The 20,047-nt window shown below is 42.6% G+C and overlaps 1 protein-coding gene across 1 annotated transcript in view; it reads right to left on the bottom strand.

Annotated features, from left to right (window-relative positions):
- The window catches only part of NFATC3 (nuclear factor of activated T cells 3), a 156,029-nt gene that overhangs the window by 12,900 nt on the left and 123,082 nt on the right, over positions 1-20,047 (bottom strand). The window contains 1 exon segment of the mRNA XM_075940320.1: positions 17,710-17,811. Coding sequence (XP_075796435.1) covers positions 17,710-17,811 — 102 coding nt within the window.

Here is a 20,047-nt window from a genome sequence, read left to right as displayed (position 1 = left end):
ATCACAGTCTCGTGAAAGAGGTCCCTGAAGAGGGAGAGGGAAGGGGGATGGGAGGGCGGGGAAGAAAGGAATGGGATAGAGTATCCCCTCTGTACCGTGTTCAGTACTCCACAGTCCATGGCGATAGCACACCAGGCCTGGTAAAAGGGGTATATAGCCTCTGGCAAAAGAGTCTATTTATGGGAGCTACTGGAACTCCGTCCTCAGGCACACCTTCAAAAGCCAGGCCTAGGCCCCTGAGACTTATTGGAGGGTCCAGGGTTCTCTTCAGGGGGACCCCGTGATCTCCTCCTATTCCCTGGCTGTGGGAGCCCTAGACCACCTCCTCCTAACAAACCGTGGCCCTTGCTGATAAACTCTCTGCCGCCTCTGGTTGAGTGGAGGCCATTGCGGGGCCGGGACTTTAGGGTGGACCTGGAGTCTTTAAGCCTACGTAGCTTGTTGTCTGTTTGCTTCGAGAACAACCCGGAGCCCTTGAAGGGGAGATCCTGTAACGTCACCTGGACCTCCTGTGGCATGGCGGAGATCTAGAGCGATGAGCACCTGTGCATAGCAATGCCCATGGCCATGGCACGAGCTGCTGAGTCCTCAGCATCCAGGGCGGCCTGAAGTGCTGTTCACACAACTATTCTTCCTTCCTCCATATAAAAGCAGCGAACTCATGCTGGGAAGCTTGAGGCAGCTGGTCCTTGAATTTGTTTACTGCCACCAAGAATTGTACGCATACCAGCTAAGCATCGCTTGCTGGTTTGCGATCCTCAGTTGTAGGCTCGCTGTAGCATATGCCTTCCACCCCAGCAGGTCCAGTTTCTTTGGCTCCTCACTCTTTGGAGTAGGACCCCACTGACCCTGCCTCTCCCTCTGGCAAACCTGAACCCCTACTGAACCTGGCGGTGGATGAGTGAAGAGATGCTTGTGCCCAGACTGGGGCACAAAATACCTCCTCTTAACTTCTTTTTGTGTTGGTGGAATGGAGGCCAGTGTCTGCCATAAGGTCTTGGTTATCTTTACCACCGTTTTATTCAGAGGGAGGGCGATCTTAGCCAGGGCGTCAGCCATAAGAATGTCCACCATCGGGTCCTCCTCTTCCTTAACCTCCTCTGCCTGTATCCCCAGGTTCTGCGCAAAGCGCCTAAGGAGGTCCTGATGGGCTTGCATGTCCATCGTAGGCATGCCCGGAGATGGGTCTGCTAAGGCCTCGTCCGGTGACGAGGACAAGGACTCCAGCAGTTGGGGTTGAACTATAACCATGGCAGCAGGCTCAGTCCTGGGGCCAGGACCCTGCGTAGGACCTACCAGAAGGGGACAACAGAGTGGTTCAGCCGATTCACATCTCCACCCTGGGGGCTGGCTCTAGTCTCCGAGCCTGGGTCCCTGGTGAGTGGGGTGGCCAAGAGGCTAGAGTGCACCGAGGTCACCACAGACCCTGGTCTCGATGGGTCAGGGCCTTGCACCTGATGATAGGCCTACGGTGTCCAGAAAGGCCACTGCATAGGCGGCTGCCACTGGGGGGAGGAGGGAGGCATGTCTGGACCACGGGTGGGCTGCGATGCTCTGAGCAGTCTCGAGACAAGGACCAGTGACCCGACCAGGAGCAGTGCACCAACTGACGGGATGAACGAGACCCCCTAGATGCAGCCGACCGTCGAGAGGAGGCTGACGAGACCAGAGACTCCGCATCGGACTCCAAAAAGTATTCCAACGCTGACCACGGTGGTGCAGAAGACTGTTGTTCCCCCGGCGCCACATGGTGAGCCATGGCAGCCGGTTTCCCTCTATGAGGTCTGGGTGATACTGGCGGGGGCGGCATGGTGTGGGACTCCAGTGCTGGAGCGCACAGTGCCTCCGGAAGCGGTGCTGACTCCACGGGAAGATGTGTCCTCCTCCACAGTGCCTCCTGCACCAGGGACTGCGGTGCCAAGCCCGGCGTCGGCTGCGGTGCCGGCTTAGGCACATGGGTCTCACGGCCCACGTGCTCCTCCGTGCTGTGTGGTGCCGGGCCCAGGGAGGCCGTAAGCTCTAATAGCTCCCGGGCTGCAGAGAACATCTCCGGTGTGGATGGCTTCCGGATCTCCTCCAGGGACAGGTCCTCGCCCCCTTGGGCTCCCAATCTTTCCGGGCTCCTCTCTTGAAGCAACGGCTCCCGAGGGTAGGCTCTCCGGTCCCGCTTCCACGGTAACATTTCACTTTGCGGCCGTTTCCTAGTCAATGGCACCAGCAAATAAGATCGGTAACGGGAAGGCGCCGTGTGCCTTGGCGCTCGCTCTGTCTCTCTAGTCGATGCCAGTGTGCTCCTTACCGACAGTGCTGGCTCCAGCACCAGGGTCTAAAGTGCCGACTCCATTAACAGGAGCTTAAGCCTGGAGTCTCTCTTCCTCTGCGTCCGGGGCTTAAAGGACCTGCAGATCTTGCGGGCATTAAATGGCCCTCACCGAGGCACTTCAAACAATCTTTGTGTGGATCTCCACGGGGCATGGGTTTAGAGCGGGGGAAAGTGGGGAAACTACTATCAACACGATCTAATCACTATCATCTACTAATAATCAACTGCTAACTACTCCCCAGGAGAAACTATTTACATAAGTAAGCTAAAGCCAGACTTGCAAAGGCAAGCAGAACATTTCAGCAACCTTCATGGGCGGAAAGGAGGAACTGAGGGGGTGGAGGGTCAGCAGGGGGTTATATGCTAAGATATACCGGCGACACTCCAGGGGGCTCCTCTGCTGGCCCAATGGGTACGGCTAAGGGCAAAAAGCTTCCGGAACTCATGCACGGGGTGTGCACACACCTAGACCGAATGGACATAAGCTAGCACTTGAAGAAGAATTTCCCTTTCTGCCCTGTGGACTTAGATTTGGACCCTGGATTTCCCCAGTCCCCGTCCCTCCACACACACCCCTCCCCAAAGTATTGGGCATGTCATACACTGTAGCACAAGAGTGATGTGCAAATATACTATACAAGTTGTATTGTAACAGTTTCTTTTATTGTATTTCTAACAAAACAAGCAGTTTAAAGTACTTGAAAGGTAGAAAACCAGTGAATGTTTTTATATGAATATCTGGTAAAAATAGCTGCTGTTTAATAAACTAAGCATTATCCTAGATAGGTTTCAGTCCTCACTAAGCAATTCAATTCAGCTTAAGCTGAAAAATATGTCCATAGTCACACAGGAAAATGATAAAGGCAAGAACACTATCACCCGTTGATAAACACCTACATGTTTTGTTAGTCTTTAAGATGCTACTAGACTATTTGTTGTTTTTTAAGTTTTTCCTGTTACAGACTAAATCAGCTATCCCTCTGAAACTTTTCACAAAGAGATCAATCGCTTCCTGACTTCTGCCCTTATCTTTAAAGGAAATCTGCACAAGTTTCAAAAAATGAGCCTGGGAGCTTAAATTTAGTCATTTCTAGACACTAAATCATGGGGCTTTTCAACATTAGGTAGACAAGTTATGTCAACTTGCATCCACTTCATGGAATCATAGAATACTAGGACTGGAAGGGACCTCGAGACATCATCGAGTCCAGTGCCCTGCCCTCATGGAAGTACCCAGTACTGTCTAGACCATCCCTGAAAGACATTTATCTAACCTACTCTTAAATATCTCCAGAGATGGAGATTCTACAATCTCCCTAGGTAATTTATTCCAGTGTTTAACCACACTGACACTTAGGAACTTTTTCCTAATCTTTCTTGCTGCAGTTTAAGCCCATTGCTTCTTGTTCTATCCTCAGAGGCCAGGGAGAACAAGTTTTCTCCCTTCTCCTTGTGACACCCTTTTAGATACCTGAAACTCGCTATCATGTCCCCTCTCAATCTGCTCTTTTCCATACTAAACAAGACCAATTCTTTCAGTCTTCCTTCATAGGTTATGTTCTCTAGAGCTTTAATCATTCTTGTTGCTCTTCTCTGGACCTTCTCCAATTTCTCCACATCTTTCTTGAAATGTGGTGCCCAGAACTGGACACAATATTGCAACAGAGGCCTTATCAGCGTAGAGCAGAGCAGAAGAATGAATTCATGCATCCCAGAATCATGTTTGCTTTTTTTGCAACAGTGTCACACTGTTGACTCATATTAAGCTTGTGGTCCACTATAACCCTTAGATCCCTTTCTGCTGTACTCCTTAGACAGTCCCTTCCCATTCTGTATGTGTGAAACTGATTGATCCTTCCTAAGTGGAGCACTTTGCATTTTTCCTTATTAAACTTCATCCTGTTTATCTGAGACCATTTCTCCAATTTGTCCAGATAATTTTGAATTACGACCCTGTCTTCCAAAGCAATTGCAACCCCTCCCAGCTTGGTATCATCTGCAAACTTAATAAGCAGGGCTCACCAACTGCAGCGAGCCCCGCTCACCAGCCGCGCTGTCCAGCGATCTGCACATGCGCAGATCACCCAAACCCGGCTCTTCTAGGTTGCAATCTACTCACCACGGGTGAGTAGATGATATTATTTGTCGAGCCCTGTTAATAAGCATACGCTCTATGCCGATATCTAAATTGTTGATGAAAATAATTAACAGAACCGGTCCCAAAACAGACCCCTGTGGAACCCCACTTGTTATACCTTTCCAGCAGGATTGTGAACTGTTAATAACTATTCTCTGGGAATGGTTATCCAGCCAGTTATGCACCCACTTATCGCAGCCCCATCTAAGTTGTATTTGCCTACTTTATTGATAAGAATATCATGTGAGACTGTAACAAATGCCTTACTAAAGTCTAGGTATACCACGTCCACCGCTTCTCCCTTATCCACAAGATTCGTTATCCTATCAGATTGGTTTGACATGATTTGATCCTTATAAATCCATGCTGGCTATTTCCTATCACATTATTATCATCCAAATGTTTGCAGATGATTTCCTTAATTACTTGCTCCATTATCTTTCCTGGCACAGAAGTTAAACTGACTGGTCTGTAGTTTCCTGGGTTGTTCTTATTTCCCTTTTTATAGATGGGCACTGTATTTGCTCTTTTCCAGTCTTCTGGAATCTCTCCTGTTTTCCATGATTTTCCAAAGAGGATAGCTAAAGGCTCAGATACCTCTTCTAACAGCTCCTTGAGTATTCTAGGATGCATTTCATCAGGCCCTGGTGACTTATAGACATCTAACTTTTCTAAGTGATTTTTAGCTCATTTTTTTTTTTTTTTTAATTTTATCTTCTAAACTTACCCCCTTTCCCACTAGCATTCACTATATTAGGCATTCTTTCATCAGACTTCTCGGTGAAGACCAAAATAAAGAAGTCATTAAGCATCTCTGCCATTTCCAAGTTTCTTGTTACTGTTTCTCCCTCCTCACTGAGCAGTGGGCCTACCCTGTCTTTGGTCTTCCTCTTGCTTCTAATATATTTATAGAATGTCTTCTTGTTTCCCTTTAGCCGGTAGCTAGTTTGAGCTCCTTTTTTGCCTTTGCCTTTCTAATCTTGCCCTTGCATTCCTGTATTGTTTGCCTATATTCATCCTTTGTAATGTGTCCTAGTTTCTACTTTTTATATGACCCCATTTTTATTTGTAGATCATGCAAGATCTCCTGGTTGATCCAAGGTGGTCTTTTGCCATATCTTCTATCTTTCCTACGCAGTGGAATAGCTTGCTTTTGGGCCCTTAACGTCTCTTTGAAAAACTGCCAACTCTTTTCAGTTGTTTTTCCTCCTCGGTCTTGCTTCCCATGGGACCTTATCTACCAGCTCTCTGAGCTTACCAAAGTCTGTCTTCCTGAAATCCATTGCCTCTAATTTGCCGTTCTCCCTTCTACCATACCTTAGAATCATGAACTCTATGATTTCATGATCACTTTCACCAAAGCTGCCTTCCACTTTAAAATTCTCAACTAGTTCCTCCCTATTTGTTAAAATCAAATCTACAACAGCTTCCCTCCAGTAGCTCTTTCAACCTTCTGAAATAAAAAGTTGTCTTCAATGCAGTCCAAGAACTTATTGGATAGTCTCTGCCCCGCTGTGTTAGTTTCCCAACATATGTCTGGATAATTGAAGTCCCCCATCACCACCAAATCCTGCGTTGCGGATGATTTTGTTAGTTGTTTAAAAAACGCCTCATCCACCTCTTCCCGCCTGGATAAGTGGCCTGTAGTAGACCCCTAGAATGACATCACCCTTGTTTTTTACCCCTTTTAGCCTAACCCAGAAACTCTCAACACTTCCATCTCCTATGTCCCTCTCCACCTCAGTCCAAGTGTCTACGTTTTTAATATATAAGGCAACACCTCCTCCCTTTTTTCCCCACCTGTCCTTCCTGAGTAAGGTGTGCCCTTCTATACCAATCACGTGTACTGTCCCACCAAGTCTCTGTGATGCCAACGATGTCATAGTTGTATTTATTTATTAGCACTTCCAGTTCTTCCTGCTTATTACTCATACTTCTTCCAGTTCCGCCTTGTCTCTTCTTTCTCTCTGCTATTATAGCCCACACTCCCTCCCATTTCTGACCCATTTCCCAGGTCTCCATGTTCTTCACTTACCTGTGGGCTTTGGTCACCAGTCCCCATCAAACAAACCTAGTTCAAAGCCCTCAGTAACTAAAATTGGCTGTTGGTGTCCACACTACCATCTTTCTGCCAAGGGTGCACATCTCCACCAGGCATGACTTGCACCAACTGAAATGGGGCACTGACCACGCCCCCACTCCTACCCCAAGACTGACAGCCCAGTCAGTGAAATTGGGCTTAATTTCACAGCAGGGAGTCTACAAGCAGTGAAACGGATATTCTTAGACTCTCCTCCTCTGTCCCCCATCATCACTTACTGGTAGGTGGTGACAGGACTTCAGGCTGTCAGCTCCATGCAATATAAGTAATGCAGTGTTATACAGACATAGCATCACCTACCTCTTGTGGAGGTGGCATTATTAGACTGCTATAGTGCGAGACTTGCATCAGTGGGAGCACCATACTACTGTAGATACTTATATAGTTAGGCCAGTGTAAGGCAGCTTATGTTATTCTAACACTGCAGCATAGGCTAGGGCATGATCTTAATAAGGATGTTCAGTTTATGGTTTATTACAATAATTTGTAGCCACCTAATGTACCTTTTTGCCTATGTCTACAGGGGTGCTAACCAGCCACTCTGAACATAGTCTAATTACTTATGTGAAATGATTGTTCACTTTTTTATGTAGCTGTTACACTCAAAGTATCTTTCCCAGACCTGAAGAAGAGTTCTGTGCAGCTTGAAAGACTTTCTCTCCCCCCAAACAGAAATCAATCCAATGAAAGATATTACCTCAGCCACCCCTTCTCTCTGATGCCACGTTAGACTTTTAAATTAATGCAGCTGTTTAGCATTTGAGAAAATTTTCTGTATTTGGCAATTTGTTTGCAAGATAATTTATTATTAAATTCAATATTTGAAATAATACTATAAGTAAGAATTTTGTGGTAAAAAATTATTTGGTAAAGCAGATAGTTGTGATCTGAAATTCATTAGCAGGTCAATAGACTCTATTAACCTAAAAAAAACCCTGATATCTGTTGTGACTGAAAAGTTCAAGAAAGTATAGATTAATTGTGGTTGCTAGGATGAGACTTTGCTTTGTGTGCTGTTGCTCTTATGTACAAACCAAACATTACAATTGCTCAGTGCTGCTAAACCTTTGAGCAATACAATAAAAATGAGAAGACACCTAAGATAGCCTTTGGAATTATTAGATTGTCACTGTCCAAGTTCTGATAGATTGTTTATTCTGTATTTGGAGACATCATTCACTATAAAAAGGCCTGTGTTGATTGTAAAATATGATATCTGCAATAGAATGAAATGTACAGAGTGTCTTGAGGCAAGATGATTTACTGAATGAATAGAAACAGGAAAATAGCATTACAGCATTTCAGCTTTACTCATTTGTAAATCATAATAGTTCTGCGTTTGGTACTAAAAGTGCTGAACAATTTTATACTGGCTTTTGGTATTCTAGGTTTCAGTATTTATCCATTCAACTTTTTAAGCATTTGAATGGTTACTATATTTACCATGGTGCCAGATTCATTGACAGTTGCATCACACAGCTACACCAGCAAAATTTGGCATAGAAAATTTTAAATAAATGTAAAGCATCTTTCAATTTCCTTTTGATTACAGGAAGAGTTAATTTCTCTCACTCTCCCACCCCAGAGTTTCTTGGCAATGAGGAACAAGAAGGTGCTGCTATTTCACTCATTTTCAGAGCATCTATTTTATTTTGCTGCTGTTTGGAAAACCCTGAGCAATAGCAGAAGCATTGGAGAAGTCAGTCTGCAGACTCTGTAAGATAAGTATGTTGATTTACACTTGAAATTTTTTCTGCACAACCACAAATACTAGTAAGTTAATATGCTTTCAAATGAAAACTTATATTATGCAGAATTTGATGGCCTAGACTAGAAAATCCTTGGCAAGCTGGCCTGCCTCTTAGTAATTTAACAATTGAAGCCCTGACCACGTCAAAGTTTGAAAAAATCCAGAGGCACAGCAAATATCTTTCACAAAATTGAAATGTAGGGTCTGGAACCACTTGTGAATAGTTCACTGGAGATATTTACACAATATACATATTAGCTTTAAAAAAGACAAATAAAAGATGTCTGTATACACAAACTGCAGCAAGGGAGGTTTAGGTTGGACATTAGGGAAAAGTTCCTAACTGTAAGGGTGGTTAAACACTGGAATAAATTACCTAGAGAGGTTGTGGAATCTCCATCTCTGGAGATATTTAAGACTAGGTTAGATAAATGTCTATCAGGGATGGTCTAGACAGTATTTGGTCTTGCCATGAGGGCAGGGGACTGTACTAGATGACGTCTCGAGGTCCCTTCCAGTTCTAGTATTCTATGATTTTAAAAAGGCATTTAAAAGCTACCTCACCTGAGGTAGTGTGATTATTTTGTCTTTCCGACAAAGATATAGCAAACAGTTTAGAAGAGACAGACAAAATTGTTAGACATTTATTGAGGATTAATGAAATTGAGTTTCTTTCGCACGAGTTTGAGAGAATTAACTTGACCGAGTGAATAAAGTTGAGGGTGCAGGAGAATTACATAGTATTTCTTTTTTTTACATTATCCCCCATGGTTACAATAAGGAGATATTCAATTACATTTAAAAAGGCAAAAAATTGTGAAGTTAAAGGCAATATTTGTGCTGCATATAAAAAGGGTAGCACTTCCCTGTGCAGAAAGTAATTTATTTAGGTCAGTATTATGGATCTGGGATGAACTTTGACCTTCAATTTTTAACTATGTAAATATTTCTCAATTAAATCACAATTCAGGTTATCGTGTGTGTTGGAAATAAGTCATGAAAATTTCCCCTTGCTCTATATATTTCTACATAAACTTGCTAGGTATAGTTTTAAAACAACTTTTCTTAAAGCAAAAATATACTATGTGAATGTATAATTTGAGCTTGTATAATAAATGTCTTTTAGTACATCAAGTTTTATAGTACAAGACGACCATTCTGCATGTTTGCACAATGACTAGTATAATGGCATCCAGAACTCAGGGTCTGTAAACTATAACAAGAAATATTTTTATAAAGCTCCCCAGAAATACAGCATATGAATTTCCTAAGGAAAATAATTCTTTTGAACTTCATGGCTTAAAGATTAGAGTTCAGATTTTTCAACTGCCTACACTGATCGATATAGGATTTGAAAAACATTGTTTAATTTTTCACTCATTAATATTAATTAATTTAGTAACTTTGAGACCAGGATAGTGTTCATGATAATGGATATTACAGAAAAACAATGTGTTTTCCATCCATGATGCATGTGAGAAAGACCATTTTATCCCTCCTTCCCCCTCAGTCAATTCAGTGTGGAAAGAAATTTATTCTATAAATACGGCTAATTTTGGCTTTGAATGCCTGTCTGGGAAAGCCTAAAATTTTAATATTGGGACACATGAAGTAAATCTTTATTATACTGGCCAATGCATTTCTATTTTATTATATTTTAAGTCTTCTCTTCAGCAGTCATTGCATAGTGGAAGACTGCATGAACACTATCAAGGAAAGAAACGAGAGCCCATTAAGATGTAAAGCTAGGAATCTCTCTATGATATAAGGGCAAACTGGAAAATGAACTAGAAGAGAAGGCTTGAGGGGCAGCTTCCTTGTGTTGCATGGTTCGTGCCCAACTGGCCTTCACAGGGTTTTTGGGAGGTTCTGTTAATAAATTAGAATCAAATTCAGAACTGCACCCTTTGGCTCAGTGCAGTTATGCTAGTTTTTCTGGAAAACTGCGGACTATAACACAGGCTGCTGATGAAGCACAACATACAGGAAATTCAATTAAAATGGCTATAGGTTATGTTAACTGTATTATAAAATGCACAGTTTCTGCAACTGTGTACACACACAAACTATGCACAAAAGTAACAGCTTTTCGTCTAATATTTACACAAGACAAAGTTTTTATATATGAAAAGTTTACATGTTTCACAGAGGTTCTGCACTTATACTCAGCAGTATTACTATAATTAGCTTGCATTTGTTGGTTCTGGTAAGTAAGACTCAGTGGACATTTGCCCAAGAAAGCTTATGCGCCAATACATCTGTTAGTCTATAAGGTGCCACAGGGACACTTTGCCACTTTTGCAGATCCATGCTAACACGGCTACCCGTCTGATACAATGGACATTAAATTGCAGGCATTATGGACATGGCAAAAAAATTCAATGGGGAAATAAAAATTATTACTCTATAGCACTTTAATTCAATCCTACATAACATAAAAAAATGCATTGAACTTTTCCAATTATTGGCATAAATCAAAGACGAATGGTGTCAGAAAAACTATACAGTGACAGTCTACTGATTAAACGCCAGTACTTACCCCTACAATTAGTGAAAAATTTATAAACTGCTTTTAAAATAAGCCCACAGTTAATATGAAATAGTTAAAAAAAAATCTAGGTTCCTCAATTTTTATTTTCTAATTTTATGCCCTTAACTTGAACCACTAAAGAGTTATTTTGGTATTTGTTATGTTTTATCTTTAAGTTAGATGTAATTTGGGACTACACAGTAACTGCAACTCAACTTGCAACAGTCCTATCCTCTCTGTAAAGCATCAAAGAAAATGTTAATTGAAGAAGCTTGTCTTAATAAAATTCTGACATAAAAATGATTTAATAGAATGAGGGCATTTCAATACCTGATGTAAAACCCTAGTGCAACCATCTTTAAATCATGTGGGTACATCTCAAAGCAGAGTAAACATAATGTACTATTTATACTATTTGTTGCTGGGCAATGGGAAAATGTAGAACCAAATGAATAATTCAAAACATCTTCAGCTCTTCTCTCATTGCTTATGTGATTAATATTTTCATTATATCAGCAAACTTATTGGTGACAATTTAATCAAATTTTTTTATAAACAGCATGAAGTTTATTTTGATCTGGTTTTGTTATTAGTGGAAAAACGTGACATTCGTCCACGAGACTGATGAAATGGCTTACTTGATAGAGACATTTTCTATAAAAGTGTCATAAAACCATCATTTCCGGTGCTGGAAACTGTATTGGATAGCAAACAAAATCTACCCCAAATACAGCCTGAAGTTCAAGTACAATTTTTCACGAAGTTGGCAAATTAATGCAATTCCTACTAAATAATTAATTTTCTTAGACATTCAATTACGAAAGTATTTAATGGAACTGAGGTGCAAATGTTCTGGTTTTAGAGGTGATCAGGTGTTTATTACATTTTTAACCTTAAAAACCAAGACCACTTTAGGGAACAGATTTCAGAATGCACTGAGTGCATTGATTTCATGGGAAACAAGTATATCCAGCATCTCTAAGGTCAGGTCCTTAATAATTTGAAATAATGGATGTAGTGTCTTTAAGAGAAAAAAAAACCACTTCACCATATATGTTTACCATCACACATTTAGAAGCTACTGGAAAATATAAAGCAGGAAACTTTCACTTAAATGTATAGTGTTATATTGTAGTCTTGAAATAAGTTTTTAAAAATGTGAATGTAAATTGCTTCCATAATATAGTAAAGGCAATAAAAGAAGATGATAGCAATTGTGCTTTATAGTTTTGAGAATTTAACTTACAGGTGAATCACAATGATTTAGCCCTTTTAGAATTTTATCTTTGAAAGCTTCTCTTTTTTTTATTAGCAACTCAGTAGGCTATAAAGTAGCAAACTGCAAAATGATGCATCATTTCAGTTTTTTTGAAATTGCTTACTTCATATTATGGCTTTAAAATTCTCTTACATACTAGCAGCCTGATCTTGGCTTGAAATGCATAAAGGCACTCTATACATCATTTATATTTATTATTTTAAAGTCAGCTAATTTATATTTAAAAAAATAAATATGACTAATCGAGATTCCATGGAACACATTTGGATGAGGAAGAAAGGTGACCTTTCTCTCTTTTTTGCAAAAACACTAGACTGTAGACGGCTGAAAGCATTTTCTGTAAATGGAAAAGCTATAACTGAAATTCTCAATAGGAAAAGTAGTATAGGTTGCACCTCTATAAACCGGAATTCTCAATGACCTAGCACTGCAGGAGGGGAAGGGGAAGGGAGAGGGAGCCAGGAGTTGGTGGGGGCCAGGGAAGCCTGGTGTGTGGCTCAACTGGGCTGCTTGGGAGAGCTGGGAACCCAGCACACACAACCCAACTAGGCTGGAGAGGTGAGGGGAGCTGGGAAGGCCGGAGTGCAGCCCAGTTGGGCTGGGGTTTCTTTGTGAGAGTGGGGAGCAGGGAGACCAGTGCACGACCCAGCTGGGCAGCCCGGCACGTGGCTCAGCTGGGCTGCAGGGGAAAGGGATGGAAAATGTGTGTGGCCCAGCTGGGTTAGGAGGGAGTCAGAGAGTTTGGTGCATATCCCAGTTCCAGCAGGGCAAGGGGTGGGGCACGGAGGCCAGAAATGACCACCCCTGGTCTAGCAATATCCCTCCTCTGGGACCAGTCAAGTACAGGTACATCCAATCTATACGTAAACTTTAAAAATCACTTCCAGAGAAATCAAGAATTAGCTTCCATTCAGAAAAATCTTATCTTCAGGAAGACAGCATTAAGATCAAATGTTGATTTTTTTCATCAGTGTTTGTTGATGGCAAAACTCCTATTAGCTTTAGTGAAACCAACTAACATGAAGAATGGCAGTACATAGATTTTTCTGACAACATGCCAGCTTTCAGTATACCATTACATTTGAATGATAAAGATTTGCTGTGCACCACACTGAACATAAGGATGAGCCATACTGGGTCACACCAAAGGCCGTATCCTGTCTGCCAACAGTGGCCAATACCAGATGCCCCAAAGGGAGGGAACACAACAGGTAATTATCACATGATCCCTCTCCTGTCATCCATTTCCAGACAAACAGAGGCTAGGGACAATGGCTAATAGCCACTGATGGGCATAGATTCATGGAGGTTATCTAGCTCTTTTTTGAACCCTGTTAAAGTCCTAGTCTTCACTATATCATTTGACAAGGAGTTCCACGGGTTGACTGTGTATGGAGTGAAAAAATGTCCTTTTGTTTTAAACTTCTTGCCTATTAATTTCATTTGGTGACTCCTAGTTCTTATATTGTGAGCTTAAGTAAATAACTTTTCCTTGTTCACTTTTTCCACACCAGTCATGATTTCATAGACCACTATCATATCCCTGCTTCATCTCCTCTTTTCTAAGATGAAAAGTCCAAGTCTTTTTAATCTCTCTTCATATGGGACCAGATCCCAACTCCTAATAATTTTTGTTGCCCTTTTACTTACTTTGTACATACTTGTGTAGACTTAATTCATATTGCTGATGTTTGTTTTGTTTTTGAAAGATTATGTTAAAAAAAAATCAGTGCTAGACAATCTCACCATAATTATAAAACACAATTTTAGTTTTATTGTTGCTGAGTATATACATCTCTTTAAGACTGATGAAGTGGAAGAACAGGCATGATTACAAGTATATTAGCAGATTGGAACTGATAAACTAATGCAAGATGAGTTAGCTATTTTTACCACATTTCTATCCATTTTCCCAAAGCTTCCTCTGAGGCTATTGGCTAATTTTACTGAGCTTCATTCCTTCACAGTCATATCACCACCAGCACCACAAATATTACACATTAATAGTAACTGTAAAAGGTAACCAGTCTTTGGACAGGATGACTGGCATATGCAGCTGCAAATTTGCGGGGACAATCCCACCACAAGAGGCATGTGGCATTGCATGTAGGGAAATGACTGTGTGCATGACCTTTTTCCAATTTTAAAAAACAACAACCCTGTGATTAACTCAGAACCGCCATGAGAACTATGTGGTACTGAATAGCCTAGTATTGGGGTTTAACTACACCAGAACATTCAACAGCATTTCAGAAATTTTAAGTGAAAAGGTTTTGAATGTTTGTAGTTATGTCTGGATTGTTTATACTGGCAAAATCAATAAGGATTTGCTGGGCCTACTTACTCACTGAGAAAATATATTTTACATAGCAGAAGTGTTGAGGCACATTTTTCCCTGGATACAAAATAGGCACATTTTTGACCATATATTTTCAGCGAACTGTATGTATTTCCATTATACAGAGCAAACTTTATGACAATTCTCTGTCTGTTCATTTTCCATCTTTGTCCTGAGCTCCTTGCCAATGCTTTAAAAGTATAAAACCAAATTAGATCAGAATAAAATAATCCTTTCTACTAAGCCACTGCACATAATGCTAACACCGTCATACAAAAAAAATTTTATTCAAAGGTCTGATGAAACAAATTGGTTTTGCATCATGCCCTGAAAGCTGGCAGATCCTAAGCTATTTCTAATTAGGAAATGGAAAGCATTCCTGCAAGCTAAATGATTGAGAATGCCCTGACAGGTCCCTCCTCTCTTCAAGGGATTATTAACATCAACATCTCTACTATGGCAACTGTGGCACAGTCTCAGGAGGCATTAACAGATAATTTAGGGATTTGTAGGTTCACCCCACTACCTTAAAGTCTATACAGAATCTCTCTGATAAATAGTGCAAGTCTAGAGTATAGGTGTGTATGCTATAGTACACCCCACTTACCACCTGCACAGTCATTCCAGTTTCTGAATAATTTTAAGATGAAGCCCTAGAACAAGGGTGGGCAATAATTTTTGATTGGGGGGCCACTTCAAGAATTTGGAAAGTTGTTGAGGGCCACTCTCTTCCATGATATTAATGGAGGAGGTGTGGGGTCTGGGATAGGGTTAGGTGCAGAAGGGCACTTGATGTAAGGGAAGGAGTTTGGTGAAGGAGGCAGTTGTGACCTGGGGCACTGTACTGAGGTGCAGGGAGTTAGATTGTTGCTAGGGCAGGAACTGGGGAACAGGAGGGAGTGCAGGGGTTTGGATTGTGAGCTAGGACAGGAGGGGACTGATCTGGGGCAGAGGATTGGGGTGCTGGATCTGGGAGGGGATATGGGTACAGGAGGGGGACAGAGGATTTGGGTATGTGGAGTAGGGGGCAGGACTGGGGGTTGGGGGAAAAGAGTTGGGGAAGGGAAGGACTGGGGTGCCAGAGGCAAACTCCGGCCAGGAGACTTACCAGTGAGCAGTCCATTCCTGAATCACAGGCTGCAGCCATGTGCTCTGTGAATAACTACAAGCCCCTTGTGCTTCATGGCTGCCTGTTATTGAAACAGGCAACTCCCACTGGCCAGTTTCTGGCCAGAAGCCGGCCAATGGGATTGTGCTGGAAGTGGAAGCAGCTCCTAAAACTTTCCCCCCCTCATCTCCGGACTCACAGTTTTTAAAGTGAAACTGCTCCGCAGCCACATTTCTGAGCAGTGTTCAGGTGGGGCAAGGCTAGTGGGGAGCCTGCCTGAGGCTCCTTGCAGTGTCTGGGGGCCAGATCCAGTGTCTTGGTGGGCCAAATTCGGCCCACAGGCCATATTTTGCCCAGACCTGCCCTAGAACATATTCCATTAATCTAAGCTAAAAATGACAGGAGGCATTGTGTCTCCTTTCATTCACCTCTTGAAAGTATAAATATAATTTCTAAAAAAGCACCTTAACACAAATACATGCTGCTTTCTTTTGTGCTGTTATGAATTCTAGCTGCTTGTTTTAATGGCAAGCTTTAATACTGTTAACCTTGCTATAGTATTAAGGTATATGGAGGACTGCACAAATCAAAATTCATTTTAGAATCCTATTTCATGTTCAGATTTCACTTTCAGATTTTGTTAATAAACAAAACACTTTAAATGTTTAACTTAGTGTTTAACTTTGCAAAGCCGCGGAGGGGCTCCTGCAGCGGGGCAGCCCAGGCGCACCGGGGCCGTCCCGCTGCCGGGGCGTCCTCAGAGGCTTTGCTCCCGGTGTCCCTGGTCTGCTGGAGACGGTTCCCAGCAGACCAGAGTGTAGTGTAGTGTCTAAATATTCATTGAGCAATCTAAATGGTGTCATGGCTAAGGTTAGGGTTATTTACTGATAAAGTAGCACTCCAAAGGTTTGTAACTGAACTAAAATGGAGTGTAGAAATTGTTTTATTTTTAGAGTGTTCTGTAATCCTAAATTACCGTATTTTCCGGCGTATAACACGCCTTTTGATGTTAAAAAACATCCCCCAAAAATCGGGGGTCGTCTTATACACCGGGTATACAGCTTTGCGGCTTTGCAAAGCCTCGGGGGAAGCCGGCGGCGGGGCAGCCGGGGGGGCTCCGGCGGCGGGGCAGCCCAGTCGTGCCTGGGGTGCCCCGCCGCCGGCTTCCCCCGAGGCTTTGCAAAGCCGCGGAGGGGCCCCGCCGCCGGCTTCCCCCGAGGCTTTGCAAAGCCGCGGAGGGGCTCCTGTAGCGGGGCAGCCCAGGTGCGCCGGGGCCGTCCCGCTGCCGGGGCGTCCTCAGAGGCTTTGCTCCCGGTGTCCCTGGTCTGCTGGAGACGGTCCCCAGCAGACCAGAGGCACCGGGAGCAAAGCCGAAGCGGCGGTGGGGTGCCGTGCTTCTGAGGCTTTGCTCTGGCAAAGCCTCAGAGGCGCGGGACCCCGCCGCTACTGCGGCTTTGCTCCCGCTGCCTCTGGTCTGCTGGGGACCGTCTCCAGCAGACCAGGGACACCGGGAGCAAAGCCGGGAGGCGGAGGGGCGCTGGGGTATAAGACGAAACCCTATCTTTTAACTAAAAAATTAGGGGGTCGTCTTATACACCCAGTAGCCTTATATGCCGGAAAATACGGTAACAAACCTTTTACTTCCGATTTTCCAGTCTAAAAATCAAGTGACAGAAAAAAGCTGCTTTAGAAAATAAATTTGAGAACTTAAAAATCCATTAACCAACCAAACAAAAAATCCAAAGCACCCCAATTCTTGTAATCTCTGCATCAAGTCAGACTGTTTCCCTAAATTCTGTAGCAGTTTCAAATCCTTTTTAAATATTTGAGTTGTTTTATTGAACTGTATGACAGTTCACACCTGGTTCACATTATCAAGTTTTTCCTCTGTAAGCTTAAAGACTGGAAATAGATCTAAAAAAATGTAGTTTAAATTCCAGAACAATATTCCGCAGTAAAGGGTGAATTCTACGTAAAAGTCCAAATCTGTGAATCACAGAATAAACACACATACTCCAATTGATAGCAATACTCCATTATTATGTAACATTTTAATCTGTAAATATTAGAACTACTATAACATTTTTTCCTTCCTTACTCTTGTGCTCCAATATAATACATTGAAGCATTTAAGCAGACTCACCCTCTAGATTTTCCACACAGGAGTTGGACATGAATGCTGAATGCTGAGTCCATTTCTCTGCTGAACCTGATGGCTGGTATTCCAGGTCAGAGATAAAATTGTCTGTGTCAGAGAAGAAGACAGACATAACTACTGACTGGCCTATACCAAGAAGTCACAGTTAACTCTACCAGGAAGTGGATTTCATTCATTTTTTTGGTCATAGTACTGACTTGCCAGGTCAGATGAAGTACCCAGTTTCACTCAAGATAACCGTGTATTTTTTAGGTGAATATCACTTTTAAAATTAATAGCTAAATAATACTATGCTGATTAGCATGCTATTTTTAGGGATCTTTCAGCTACCGTCTGGAAACATAAAGGTAACTGATGATGTTTAATTTTTTATCTAACAGATAGCATCTCAAATTTATATTAAGTAACTTCAGATTTTTGCATCTTCTTGTTGTGAAAATTTTCAGTTTAAAATAATCATGTCCAAAGTCAATTTTGTTCAGGTTTTATTTTAGCCTCCCAATTTGCTTTTTGTGGTTTAATTACACTAGCACAAACCACTATTTTATCCTTCCTTAAAAGTCCAGGCAAGACACAACAGCTCCTCAAAATAAAACAGAAAAATTAGGATTTCTTTTGACTTCAAAGGAGGCTTATATCCATGACAGTAAATAATTCACTTTACTCATTATTGATCAAACTACCTAATGTAGCATCTCTGTGCTTTTTCCTGAACATACTCTCCCATCTGTGGTAATCCAGCCAAGCCACAGAAAGCAAAATTTAAACATCAGGAAACTGACTACAGGCCACAGAGGAGGACTTCTAGAAGCTGGGGGCAGCCCCTGGAGCCTTGCACCTCTCTGACAGCCTGCAAGTTGCAGGGGAAAGGGGATCTGGAGGGGAAGCAGCCCCCAGAGCCTCACCCCTCCCACTGCCTGCAGGCTATAGTGGGGGCACTGGAGGCCAGGGGCAGCCTCCAGAGCTTAGGCACCCCTAGACAGCCTATAGGCTGCAGAGGGAGGAGCCTACAGGCCAAGGGCAGCCCATGAAGTGTGGCTATACCCCCAGAGCACCTGCCCAAACAAGCTGCAGTATGGAAGGGGCTCTCCTTGGAGCAGCTGCGGGCTGGAGCTGACTTTCCGCCAAACGCTGCAAGTTGGGAGTGGGTGGGGGGTGAGATGCAGCGAGAGTCCAGAGCTAGCCCTGAGCCCCATCCCCCACTCAACAAGTATGCAGCCCCAGATCTCCCCCTCTGAGGAACTGCCACCCTTTGGGGAGTGTTACTCCAGACCCTTGGGAGAAGCCACTGGCTGGGGAGTACTGCCACAGCCCCTTGGGAGAAGCGGTCACCAGATCAGCCCCCCTCACCTCCCAGCTCCCTGTCCCAAGACCCATCTGCACCTCCCACCTGCCTTGACTTCTGCATCTCCACCTCCTTTCCCTAATTTCTTCTCCCGGCCCTGAGGCCCCTTTCCCCAGCTTTGAGCCTCCAACACCTCCCAACCCTCTTCCCTAGGCCACCCACCCCCTGCTGCCTCTCCTTACCCTTGAACCCTCACTTGAGGCTTCATTTTTCTTCATTTTGAAAAAATACAGTAATTGAAATAAAGCATGTACATTTTTCATTTATTTTCAATAAAAAATTCATCCCCTCAATTAGGAAATAAATTCCTTTATCCATTAAACTGAAAAAAAACCTCAGTCATCTGGGTAAATTAAACTTCCACAGATGGGGAGATAAGGGCAGGAATCAATTATACTTTTTTAGAATAGTGAAGGCATTATAAAACACCATTTTGGATACATACACCACACATGGGTAAAAGTGCATTTGATGAAGTGAATGAGGATCTAACAATGTGGTTTGAAATAATTTTTTTTCCCCTACTAAATGTTGTGAAGGACATACACATAGCTCTAACTTTTGCAGTCTGCATATTCTCTACCTTTTACAGTCAGTGGTGCAGGATGGGTAAAATCAAATGAGTTTTTAGCAAAGACAGTGGTATATGCTTTGTTTTGTACAGGATATTTATTTTCAATAACTACACTTTAATTGAATTATTGTATTTATGGATTTTTAAAATTACCAGTAAGCCTCAAGAACATTAAAGGAAGATTATAGAATGTTTCCTTTGATACTGGTCTTTCACTTGTCATTTACATGTAGAGCTGTAACAGCTGTGGGTATGTTAAGAGTCCCTGTAATTACACAAGATCAGTTAGTATAATATATTTAGCTTAGTCTTTTCACTACACACAACCAGCAAGCGATAGTGTCAACTTTCACTACAGAACCAGGGTAGGTTATAATTAATCTACTTCTCTTTCTATTAGAGAA

This window comes from Pelodiscus sinensis, chromosome 12 (assembly GCF_049634645.1).
Source record: "Pelodiscus sinensis isolate JC-2024 chromosome 12, ASM4963464v1, whole genome shotgun sequence".
Lineage (NCBI taxonomy): Eukaryota > Metazoa > Chordata > Testudines > Trionychidae > Pelodiscus > Pelodiscus sinensis.
This window is presented reverse-complemented; position numbering and strand designations above follow the sequence as displayed.